The 12,088-nt window shown below is 45.1% G+C and overlaps 1 protein-coding gene across 1 annotated transcript in view; it reads right to left on the bottom strand.

Annotated features, from left to right (window-relative positions):
- LOC144505344 (glutamate receptor ionotropic, delta-2-like) overlaps nt 1-12,088 on the bottom strand; it is a 393,564-nt gene that overhangs the window by 44,870 nt on the left and 336,606 nt on the right. The window contains exon 13 of the mRNA XM_078231464.1: nt 11,169-11,364. Within this exon, the coding sequence (XP_078087590.1) occupies nt 11,169-11,364 (196 nt within the window). The remainder of the gene's footprint in view (nt 1-11,168; nt 11,365-12,088) is intronic.

The raw sequence follows: 12,088 nt of genomic DNA, 5'->3' as shown, positions 1-12,088 counted from the left end.
AAGAAAAGTATTCATTCATCACCTCGCCTATCTCTACTGTTGAGGATGATCGTGGAGGAGGTGTTGTTACCTATCCTTACTGATTGTGATCTGTGAGTTAGGAAGTTCAGGCTCCAGTTGCAGAGGGAGGTGCCAAGGCCCAGACCATGGAGTTTGGAGATGGGTTTCGTGGGAATAATGGTGTTGAAGGCTGAACTGTAGTCAATAAATAGGAGTCTGACATCGGTGTTCTTGTTACCTAGGTGTTCCAGGGTTGAGTGCAGGGCCAGGGAGATGGTGTCTGCTGTGGACCTGTTGCGGCGGTAGGCAAACTGTAGTGGATCCAGGTAGTCCGGAAGGCTGGAATTGATTTGTGCCATGACTAACCTTTCAAAGCACTTCATAATGATGGATGTCATAGACACCGGGTGATAGTCATTACGCACGCTGCTTGGTTTTCCTTAGGTACCGGGATGATAGTCATCTTCTTGAAGCAGATAGAGACCTCAGATTGTTGTAAAGAGTGGTTGAAGATGTCTGTGAATACCCCCGCCAGCTGATCCGTGCAGGATCTGAGTGCTTGTCCAGGTACCCCATCCGGGGCAGTTGCTTTCTGCGGGTTGACCTTCGAGAAAGCTGCTCTGACATCTGTATTGGTGACCCCAGATACAGGTTCATGCAGGGCTTCCAGGATGGAGGGCATGCTCTCGCTGACCTCTTGCTCAAAACGGGTGTAGAATGCATTGAGCTCATCAGGGAGGGGTGCATTGGAGCTGGGGATTTTACATGCCTTCATCTTCTAGCCTGTAATGTCTTGCAGACCTTGCCATAGCTGACGGTGGTCGGTGTGGCTAGCCTGGGATTCTAGCTTGATTCGGTACTGTCTTTTGGCATCTTTGATGGATCTCCTTAGATTGTATCTGGCTTTCTTGTATAGGTCAGTGTCGCCTGACTTGAACACCTCAGACTTGGACTTCAGCAAGCAGTGGATATCCCTGTTCATCCATGGCCTATGTTTTGAATTCTTTGATTTGACAGATGTTAATGGCAACAACAAATGATGTTTTGTTCTTGTCTCTTGCAGTACACTTACCTCAAAAGTAAATATATTCTGGGTCAAAATTCATGGCTCCACTTCTTTTGCTGGAATCCATTTGTTCATAATTTTTAATTAAGCTAAAATTATCTGATCACAAAATAAAATTCTCCTATCATCTCAAAACGCATTGGAAACCAATTATCCAGTCAGCATTTCATGGCTCCAGATAGTTTTTATTTCAGTATTCTACTTTTGAAAATATTATCCATTCTCATGGATAATTTCACAATCACTGATTGTTTGCTATTTACAGTATTAATTCTAAGATTAATAGCTTTTTCCAGCTCCTTCAACATGCAGTCAAGTAGCTTGATTCCGAAATATCATTCAACTTATTGCGGATAAACTCACAATCAGACAAACATCTTATCTGAGGCAAGTAGTAACAATAGCCCATGGTCTATTATGCTGTCTAGATTGATCAAAGAATAGCAGAGCTGAAGACCCTGACTAACTCCGTGGATGCACACAGCGGCACGGTGGCTCAGTGGTTAGCGCTGCTGCCTCACAGCGCCAGGGACCCGGGTTCAATTCCGGCCTCAGGTCACTGTCTGTGTGGAGTTTGCACATTCTCCCTGTGTCTGTGTGGGTCTCCTCCGGGTGCTTCGGTTTCCTCCCACAGTCCAAAGATGTGTGGGTCAAATTGATTGGCCATGCTAAATTGACCCGAGTGTCAGGGGGATTAGCAGGGTAAATATGAGGGGTCACGGGAATACAGCCTGGGTGGGATTGTTGTCGGTGTAGACTCGATGGACAGAATGGCCTCCTTCTGTGCTATGATTAGCTGCTCATCCACTGACAGAAATGATGATCCATTTGTTTTCCTAAATCTCACCAGCAAACAGTTGGTGATCCATATGCACAGTTTTACATTCATGGGATCGCATACTGGCGCATTTTCATGGGCACTTAATGAACCTGGATCTCATTATTATTCCCTTGAGAGCGATGAGATGGATGATTAGAATCAAGAATGGATACTAACAGTTTTAGGTAGGAAAATGCCTTTCGTCCGTTCGGTCACTTGTCCACAATATTTCTTTGATGCATTTCTAATTACACTACTTCTTCAAAAAGCATCCCATTCTGCCACCCACATTGGCAATCTGTTCCCGCTGCACTTTTAATTTAAAAAAATCCTCCTGAATTTTCTATTTTCAACTGATGTTCCTAATTTGTACGTATGATACATTTTTGCTTAAACTCTATTCATAGCAGAAAAGCTTACTTAGATGAGCAAATGCTTTGCTGTGGACTGTGCACTACATACTTGCTTTGGTATCAACTCTGTACATTACAGTGTGTAAGAGTTTTAACAACACCAGGTTAAAGTCCAACAGGTTTATTTGGTAGCAAATGCCATCCACATCATTACAGTGTGTGTCAGGCAGTTACTTCAACACCAATCAACCATAATATATAGCTCCTGTAAACTACTATCAGCTAGGGGTCTATCATCAAACTAGTTACAGATAATGGCTGGAATTTTTTGGCTGAGCGTCAAATTTTTCATCTTCGCTTGCAGTGGTGATGGAGTGTGAACGGCTGGAAAATTCTGGCCATTATACTTGCCTGTCAGAAATTCCATGACTTCATATTTGGTCATTATTTAAGTGTTGGAACTCAACAGCCACTCAATACTATTCTAGAAAAGCCTCTTCACACTTTGTCTTCATGGCTGCAGCATGTAATGCTAAAGCTACAATGCTACAACCTCAGTGTTGTCTATAAGTGCGGTGAGGAGCTGTACCTGGCTATTGCCCTTTCCAGAGCCTCCCTACTCACCACTGACCAGGAAGACTGTGAGGAGGATATCAGCATCATGATTGTAAAGGTGCTTTCCTCTCATTGAATCCAGGAACTCAAAGAGGGCCTAAAGCAGATATCCCATGCAGACGGCTTCAAAATGTCATCATGAAAGGCTGGCCCGCGGACTCAAAGGACTTTTCCCATCGCTCCCCACATTCTTCACCATCAGAGATGGACTAACCATCGAAGACAGACTGATTCTGATTCGTCATCCCCGCCTTCTGCAGAAGTACTATACCCAGGGTTGGAAGCAATCAGATACAGGGCAAAGGAATCACTATACTGGCCCTCCATGTATGCTGACATGGAGAGGGGAGTATCCAGATGTGCATCATGTAATGCCCTCAAGCTTCATGAAGACAAAAAGCCACGGCATCTACTTGAGAACCCGGATCTCCCATGGCCATTTACAGTGGCTGAAATTTTTTAATGGAATGATAAACATCACTTGGTCTGACTCATACTCTTGAGTTGTTCGATGTTGACCACTTGCCAGACATGAAGAGTAACACAGTCATAATCAAACTGAAGAGACACTTTGCAACATCGTTCAGAAGATAATGATGGACAATTCTCGCCAGTTCGTCTCCAACGGGTTTACGCATTTTGCACACACATGGGACTCTGAGCACATCACGAGTAGCCCCCTAAACCTATAGTCCAAGGGCGTGGCAGAATGGGTGATCCGCTTAGCCAAGCACCTAATTGAGAAATGTGTGTGAGATCGCACAGATTTCTCCTGGGCATATGTTCTCCTGGTGGACCACAATCCCCATTGCCAAGGCCCTCTTGCAACCAAACATTGAAACCGACATGAGTTGTGTCCTCATGGAGCACCAGCTATGGGGAAAATGATTGAAATGTTCGCAAGCCCTTCAACACTTGGTCAAACGGTCAGGGTCCCGACCACACATGGCTATGACAAATTGATGGCGGTACACAGCCATGCCCCGCAACCAAACAGCTCCACACTGAGAATACCATCCCAAGAGCATTTCCAGCACAGCCAACTGGCACAATCACACTTTCAGGGCATATGAATAAACCAAATACAAGCTTCCAGGAATAGCCTTTGCTTTGTTAAAAAAAAGGGGAAAGGAGACACGATGGGCTCTGCATCAACTGCAGCAGCCTAATCCAAGTTTTGCATGATGTAAACAGTTGCTTGTTGCTAGCCTGTTTAATTTTGAGGCTGTAAATAGTTTGCATCCAGTGACTGTTCTCACACACTGTTTCCGCTCAGTACTGCTGGTTGTTTGAACTTAAACTGACAAGATGTAGATTGGGTTGTCATGCGGGCACTGTGATGACACAGGCACATAAGTGGTGACATGCCAGCAGCACGGGAGTTCTCTCCAGAGTGCAGGCAGACACATAGCATGTAAGAGCTGCTCTTCTCAGAGTTAACAATAAACCTGTATTGTTCTAAGCCCTTGTCATTGGAATCCAGCACGCCTGCAGAACCATTTTACAATTCTCTGCTTTACCTACATTATCGTCAGGAAGATGGGGGTCAGGCAGCTTCTTACTGCTAGCTGGTCTGTTGGGTTGCCTAAAAAATCCTGTTACAAAAATGATCTTAGATGTTTGCCTGAGCATAATATTTGCCCAATGATTGGATGTCAATTGCATGTGATTTACTCCTGATGATGTATTTTTCATTAACCCACTGCATTTCTACAAACCACATCAATGCCTTCTGCCATTCCCGCAACATTTATCTTTTCTATAAAATGAACACATTTTCATGTAAAATGCTGTGAGATTACCACCATCCAGATGACAGCAAAATCCCTACTGTCGGGAAAAGTGTAGAATTTAAATATGCTGTTGTTTTAACTTGTATTGCTATCTTGCACATTGTCCTTTCACAAGGAAAATTACATCAATTTATTTAAATTGACAAAAAGCGCAATTTATACTCACAAAGCCTGGTTGACCAAAGTAGAATGTAAGAGTGAGGCAAAGATTGGGAGTTATATTCTCAGACTGATAATATGGGAGAAAAAAGTGAACAAAAGTGACTGGAGTAAAAAGGAGGTCACATCACATTGACCAAGCTTTTGGTCATCTGTCCTAAAGGGCGGGATTTTACGGGCTCACTTGTCCCCAAACCGTAAAATCCCGCCCGAGGTCAACAGACGTTTTCATGGCCTGCCCCTCGCCCGCTCTGACTCCCATGGCAGGTGGGTCGGCCAAATTCCAATCAATATCTCTTCATGTGGTATCATAATGCTACCACAAAATGCCTTGGGATGTTTTACTATGTTTAATGCATTATATTCATCCCAGTTGTTGTTGTTGTTGTTATGAGCCAGCCTTGTTTTGCATTACTCAGAGATTCTTACCTCCCCAAAAATGGAAACACAGAGCCACTGAAACATTGTAGCCTGTGGGGCACAGCAGTAATTCATCCATATCTGCCTCTTTGCTGGACCCAATCCTTCTTCCTGGTCCACTCCCGATCATAAACATAAAAACTAGACATTGGCACCATCTTAAAAGCTGCAGCAGTACCAAAACACTGACCTTCCTGCCCAGCAGCCAGCAGACTAGGGTCTGCCATTGAGAGAGGATCAAGACATCACTGAAGCAGGTGTAGTGAAGGCGTGAGGAAGGACAGACTTGTCAACAGATCGGAAGGAATATCCCATGGTGACCCGTAATGACTCGCTGCATTTTCTCCTCCAGGCTTCTTGGACAAGGTAAGAGATCCTCTGTGCCAGAGACAGAAGGATGGGACCTTCCCAACTAATCAAGTGAGCATGAACATGATTGTAGAGGAGGCCAGCAGCTGTGGGATCATCTGGAAAACCCGGCTGTAGTGCCACAAGCGCATCTGCTCCCTGAAGGTGAACACCACATCTCGGATCTCTTTGAGGTTTACAACTGAACAAGGAAGAGGGTGCATCAGCTGGGGAGGGAGAGCCTGCCATGTTGGTGGCAGTGGGTTGAGGGTGCAGCATCTCTCTGTAAAGGACTGGCTGCAGCACTGACAAGGGGTGCAAGCTGGGTACTGCCGACCCTCACAAGGTCACTTCTCGTCGTCACAAGACTGCAGCCGGCGTACAAGCAACTGAGGAGTTGTGGCTGTTCTCACGGGGTGATAAAAATAACTTTTGTGTTCCCACAGGAGAAGAGAACAAAATGCAAACAAAATGTCCCAATGGATCCACATTCAGGTGAAAGCTCGCTGAATTCCCCAACATTGTTTTGCATATCAGTCCTCAGACCCACATACATTGCAGCTTCATTCATTCCTCTGTCTCACATCCCTATCTGAACAGCCAACATTGACACTGAGCCTTGTCTCACAGCAATTCCTCACAATCACCTTCCACGAATGTTGATATTTCATCCTCTCTATGAAATCCATTTCTCGCACATGTTGGGGGGCGGGGGGGGGGCAATTCTCCCATTCCGCTAAGCTGCTTTTGTAGTGCAGTGGGCCGGGAGATTCGAGCAGAGGGCGGTTCGTGGGCTCCCCGCTGGACACTACGGCCTCCGCGCCTCTCCGAGCGCCAAATTTCCGGCACCATCAGCTCTGTGCCAGAAATCGGCATGGAGCTGCATAAATTATGGTAATGTTCATTATCACAGAATTTTAATATCAGTAGCAAACCCGGGACTGAAGGCAATCGAGGCCCTCCCAGAGGGTCGAGTGCTGTGGGGGGGGGGGTGCCCCCTGGGTATTGCTACCTTGGCAGTGCCAGGCTGGGCCCCTGGCACTGCCCAAGGGGCATCTTGGCACTGCCCATTGAACATTGGGCAATGCCAAGGGGGTGGAATCTAATGGGGGGACTGATGGGAGGGGCAGGGTCTCTGGGGGGTGATTTGTGGAAGTGGGGTTTCCCTTTGCTACTCTGCACTTTGGGCTGAATGACAGAGGGAGGGAGGTCAGCAATCAGGGCTGGCTATCGGAGTGGGGGGCAGCCTGCTGGGGGGGTGTCGGGACTACCAGGAAGGGGGGGGGGGGCGGTGGTCAGGACTGCGGGGTGGGGGGGGGGGGAGAGCTGGGGTGGATCAGGAGATTGGGGCTGCGGGGAGGTTGAGGCTGGCCCGGGCATGTTCGGATGTCCAGCGATTGGGTCGTGGTGGGGGGTCGCATAGCCGGCGATCGAGCTGACCAGCAATCAGGAAGCCGGCAGACATGGGCCACTGCGCGTCTGCTGATCTCGGCACTGACAGATCGGTGCATGTGCAGTGGCCCACTCAGCGCTATGCTGCCGGCCTCTCCAGCGGGAAAATGCCCCACCCTCAGCTTTTTGGACTAATTTACGCTCGTGCACTCAGCAGTGCGTAGAACATGGGAGATTCATTTTGAAACAACCTGCTGAAGAAACCAGCGTGATTTACTCATTTTTACGCAAATTCGGCACTTAGAAGTTTTTGGGAGAATCGCCCCCATACTTTTCCTCTTTGAAGAAGAAGAATGCTCAGACTCCAATGATAGAATTTTGCGCTTCCCCCAGCTGGATTCTGAGGTGGGGGGGTTCGGCGGAGTGAGGGCGTTATAAAATTGCACAGGTGGGGTTCCCTCTGTTCTCCACCCATGACCCAGATGCAATTTCATGGTAGGGTGGGCAGGGTCTCGGGTAGGAAACCCACCCTTTCCCCTATTAAGGTCCTTTATGGCCACATAAGGGCTTTTCCCCACCCAGCCTCAAATTTTAGGCTGGTGCACATGGGCCAGAGCAGAGTGTATGAAATGTATGAATCTCTATCGCAGGCAGGCAGGTGATGGCAGTGAGCTCAATCTGAAGAAGCGAGAGGTTCTGATGATATTTCAAGAGGCACTGTATGCTCTTGGAGAGAGATTGGAAGAATCCACCTCAAAGGTGAGTGATATTATGTCTCTGGCTTTTACAGATCTCCACCTCCATGGAAAGAGTGGCCATGTGTATGGACCATCAGACAGGGGAGGCAATCCATGCCCGTTGTCCTTGACCAAAGATCTGTACACGGAATCTGTCACTTTAAATAGGATAGTGGCAAGCCTGACTTTCGCTACTCAGTGCCTCACTGACATGCTGCAAAGATTTTCCCAGCTTTTACTAAGCAGGGAAGTACAAGTGGGCCATTAGAGGAAAGATGAAGAAAGGACATAAGGAAATGTGGACTTTGCTCATAGGCTTCCACTTCTCATCCCTCGCGTTATATATCTCTGCCTCCAAGTCATGTTGCCTTCTGCCCCAATGACCAAATCTGCCCTTGTTATGGTCTCGGTTGAGGCCAGCGAAATGTTGGGTTTTTTTTTTAAGAATCCAAACAACCAACTAAAATAATGAATCCACAAGGCTCACAATTTCATAACAAAATAATTTTACGACACAAAAATCAGAGAACATGAATATTAATAATCACAATCTATGTTAAATAGTTACGTTAAAATATATTAAAAGTATCATGAACACATATCCTTATACTTTAAACTGAACTCCTTAATTCAGTGTTCCTTTTACACCCATTTGATTAAGCGCCCAATAAGCTCAAGTTAGGTGTTAGAAATTGGAAGGTTGGTCCGATTTCTTTGGTCTTCCTTTTATTTTTGGCAAGATTTTTCTTTCAAATCTCCTCCAATTGTCCCCATGACTGTAGACTCCTGGTTCAACACAAGCATGGCTAGTGTCTTAAACATTGTCACCTCGGGTCAGAGCACTTCTGGTTCTGATGTTCTTTAACTCTGGATTTGTAGCTATGAACTCTTTCACTCTCTTGGCTTGGCTATCCCAGATTTCAACTTACTGTTAGTCAAGTCCTTCGGTTATTAAGGTTTCTCCACCCTTCTGGCCAGCACAGAATTTTCAACAGAATCCTGCCCTCAGCTTGTTCTAAAAATAAAAACTGGTTTATGGCCAGAGCTACACCCAGGAACCTCCTCACCACCACAATTCTCTCCTGGTTGACTTGCTTTCCCCTCTATTGCTTAACTCTCAGGCAGCATGGTCACATGATCACTGGAAACCTTTCAGAGAAAGCTAATTCTTAAAGAGACCACTGCCCCAACAAAAAATGTAGGCTGGGATTCTCCCAAATGAAATCTAAGTGTCCAACCTGTGGGAAAACAGGAGTATTCTCATTTCAATATGATAATTAGCTACGTGTCAATTTCTGTCAAAAAAAGTGCTTGGGAGACTCGCGACCGACATTATGCTGGTCGCAAACCTCACTACAGGCCCCCTGCTGGTGTCTCCCGGTCTGCTGTGCTGCTCGAAGGCTTTTCCCCAAAAACACATTGCACATCACACAGTCTTCACAGGCCCAAGGACATCTCAGCTATACAAGCAATAATCATCCAGTCTTGATCTCTGCTGAGGCAATAGGGATAACCCTATGTAGAACTAATAGAAAAAGATAAAGACCTTTTAGTTGCACAAGGGGATTCATTTCAGTATTTATAAAAATGTAATTGTCTTAATGTAAATGAAAATATAAATGAATCCTTCATTTTACTTCAAGTCTCTATTGTTTTCTTCATTGTTGCTTTCTGAGTTCCAGAAGCACACTAACTTGGAAAGGAATGGGATCCCCACAAAGGTGTGGGTGAGGAATTCTTAACTGTGAGGATGATTTGGGTTGGGTGGTAGGGAGGGCAGTGGTATAGCAGCCGATTCAACACTCATGTACCATGAGACTTTGCACCCAGGTTTTCTGAACAGTGCCTTTATAAGTCCATCATGGGCTTTTGTGACATCTAGATGTGCGGATACAGGCATCCTACCCACATCAGGGTCCTCCTCCTCTTCATCAGCTTCCTCCTCCTGCAGCTCCAGTCCTGTCTGCTCTGCTACAATGTACAAGGTGAAGCAGACCAATGCTACAGTCCAAAGATGTGCGGGTTAGGTGGATTGGCCACGCTAAATTGCCCCTTAGTGTCAGTGGGTCTAGCTAGGGTAAATGCATGGGGTTATGGGGATAGGGCCTGGGTGGGATTGTGGTTGGTGCAGACTCGATGGGCCGAATGGCTTCCTTCTGCACTGTAGGGTTTTATGATTCTATGACTATTCTGGGCATCCTTGCATACTGAATGACATCTCCAGATCTGACCGGTTACTTGAATCACCCTCTCAGCAACATGGTTTGCTCAATGAGTATTGTGTTCATTTAGCTCCAGTCGTAAATTTCCTCTGCAGCAGTAGTGGTGCTTCTCACTGGTGACATCGAATACATCCTTAGAGCACATCAATTATTTCCAAGGACCTGTCTGTTGATTCTGTTTGGAGCATAAAGAGCTACAGGAGATGTGACTGGTGCAGAATGAAAGCAGCATGACAGACATGCATGAAAACCTTCCGGTGATCACGTACTAGCTGAACATTGACAAAGTGGAATCTCCCTCGATTGACAATGACTGTTAAGTTGACGTGATGGCACGTTCATTACCATATGTGTGTAGCCTATGACTCCGTGTAGCTTGGGGATGCAGTCAATGCAGAAACCCGCGGGTCTGACTGGCATCATCAGTTGCAAAAGGGACATAAGTGGTAGCCCTGGCAAACATGGCATCAGTCACCTGGGAGATGCCCTTGTGGACAGCAGATTGTGAAATTCTGCAGTTGCCATCAACAGATCTCTGGAAGAATCTGGTGGTGAAGATGTTCAGTGATGAGGTGACCTCGGTGGCCACTGACAATTCACGTCCACCTGGCCCATTGTAAAGAGGCTTTGTTCCAGGAGGCTGCAGATGTCAGCAATGACCTTTCGTGAAAGTCTGAGCTTTCTGAAAGTCTGAGCTTTCTGAGGCATTTCAACATTTAAAATCATTGCTAGCTTTTAAGTTGTCTGAGAAGAATTAAGGATCATTGTGACTGCCTGTGTTATCTTGCTAAATTATACGTTCCAGTGCTATTGTTGACTGGTCATAACATTACAAAGAAATACACAGGTGCTCCATTTTACCTTCTCAATATAACCACAGATTGATTGCTCAAAGTAATCTCTTTTCAGATCTTTAACAACAGTAAGTGGGGTATGTATAGCTATTGTTCAAGATGGATTTTAGAGCAAGTCCTGAAGCCAACATTTGCTAAAAATTTTAACTTGTATTTCAATTCATATTGTAGAAGAGGAAGATTCACAATTGTGACTGATTTTCAGACTATTGTGCCCACATTTCCACCCAGTAAATGCATACATAATTCACTAATTACAAAATACATCCAAAGCAGTTTCGCTATCTGCAATCGTATATTTACAAACAATAACATTGATAGAGGTGATTCAAAGTCAAATGCCATGTAAACTGTCTTAAATAAAGTCTTGCATGCAGTTTCTCACTCACCCTTTGGATTCCATCATGAATTCTCTTCACACAGTTCTCCAAACCATTTGTTTTGTTTATCATATTCCACAAATGAGCATATGTTTGTTCAAGCTCAAATGGATTCCGACCCTTCGTTTTGATAATTTGCAATACTTCTGAATCAAGGACAGTTCCATATGGAACATCTGTTTGCTTGGCAAGGTCCTGAAAAGATCTGCATCATGAAAGACATGGTTCTATCAGCAAATATCGTCTACATTTTTTTTTGTAATTTATTTAGCAAAATGTTATAATTGCTTTAATTACATAATCCTCATAACCGTGCCACTAAATTAGTTTCTCATTTTGAAAATTAGTATTACCACATCAAAAACCCCAGGCGCTGAAGGGGAAATTTATGTCTTCCTAATAAAATGTGTATGTCTTATAGTCAGATGCAATATGTCTGTATCATCACATGTAATATAACCCCCAACAAGTAAGTAGCAGTATTTTCTTTATGTCAAATGTGCATCATTTTGTTTTAATTCTCCAGCACAATCATGAGAAGCAAATTCCTGTTCACAAATGTATAACATTAGCATGGTTCTGGAAGTTGGATGAGAAAAACAGATCTCTCTGCTAACCCTTGACTTCCTTTCATGATGACAAACAATCTGGTCTGGCCTACATGTGGCTCCAGAGCCACAGCAATGTGGTTGACTCTCAAATGCCCTCGGGCAACTAGGAATGGGCAATAAATGCTGGCCAGCCAGCGACGCTCACGTCCCATGAATGAATAAAAAATATCATAACTGTGACAAAGGAACATTATTCCCCCCTCACTCTGTCTGACAAGATTCTCCATCCTCCTCCAACATCTCTCCACTGTCATCCAGTTAGGTGGACTTTCCTGATCCATTCTTATCTATCTAGACTTATCATTGAACCAATGGTTT

The sequence above is a fragment of the Mustelus asterias genome, chromosome 16, assembly GCF_964213995.1.
Source record: "Mustelus asterias chromosome 16, sMusAst1.hap1.1, whole genome shotgun sequence".
In the NCBI taxonomy this organism is placed as follows: domain Eukaryota; kingdom Metazoa; phylum Chordata; class Chondrichthyes; order Carcharhiniformes; family Triakidae; genus Mustelus; species Mustelus asterias.
The sequence above is the reverse complement of the archived record's forward strand: the minus strand, read 5'-3'. Positions and strand labels throughout refer to the sequence as shown.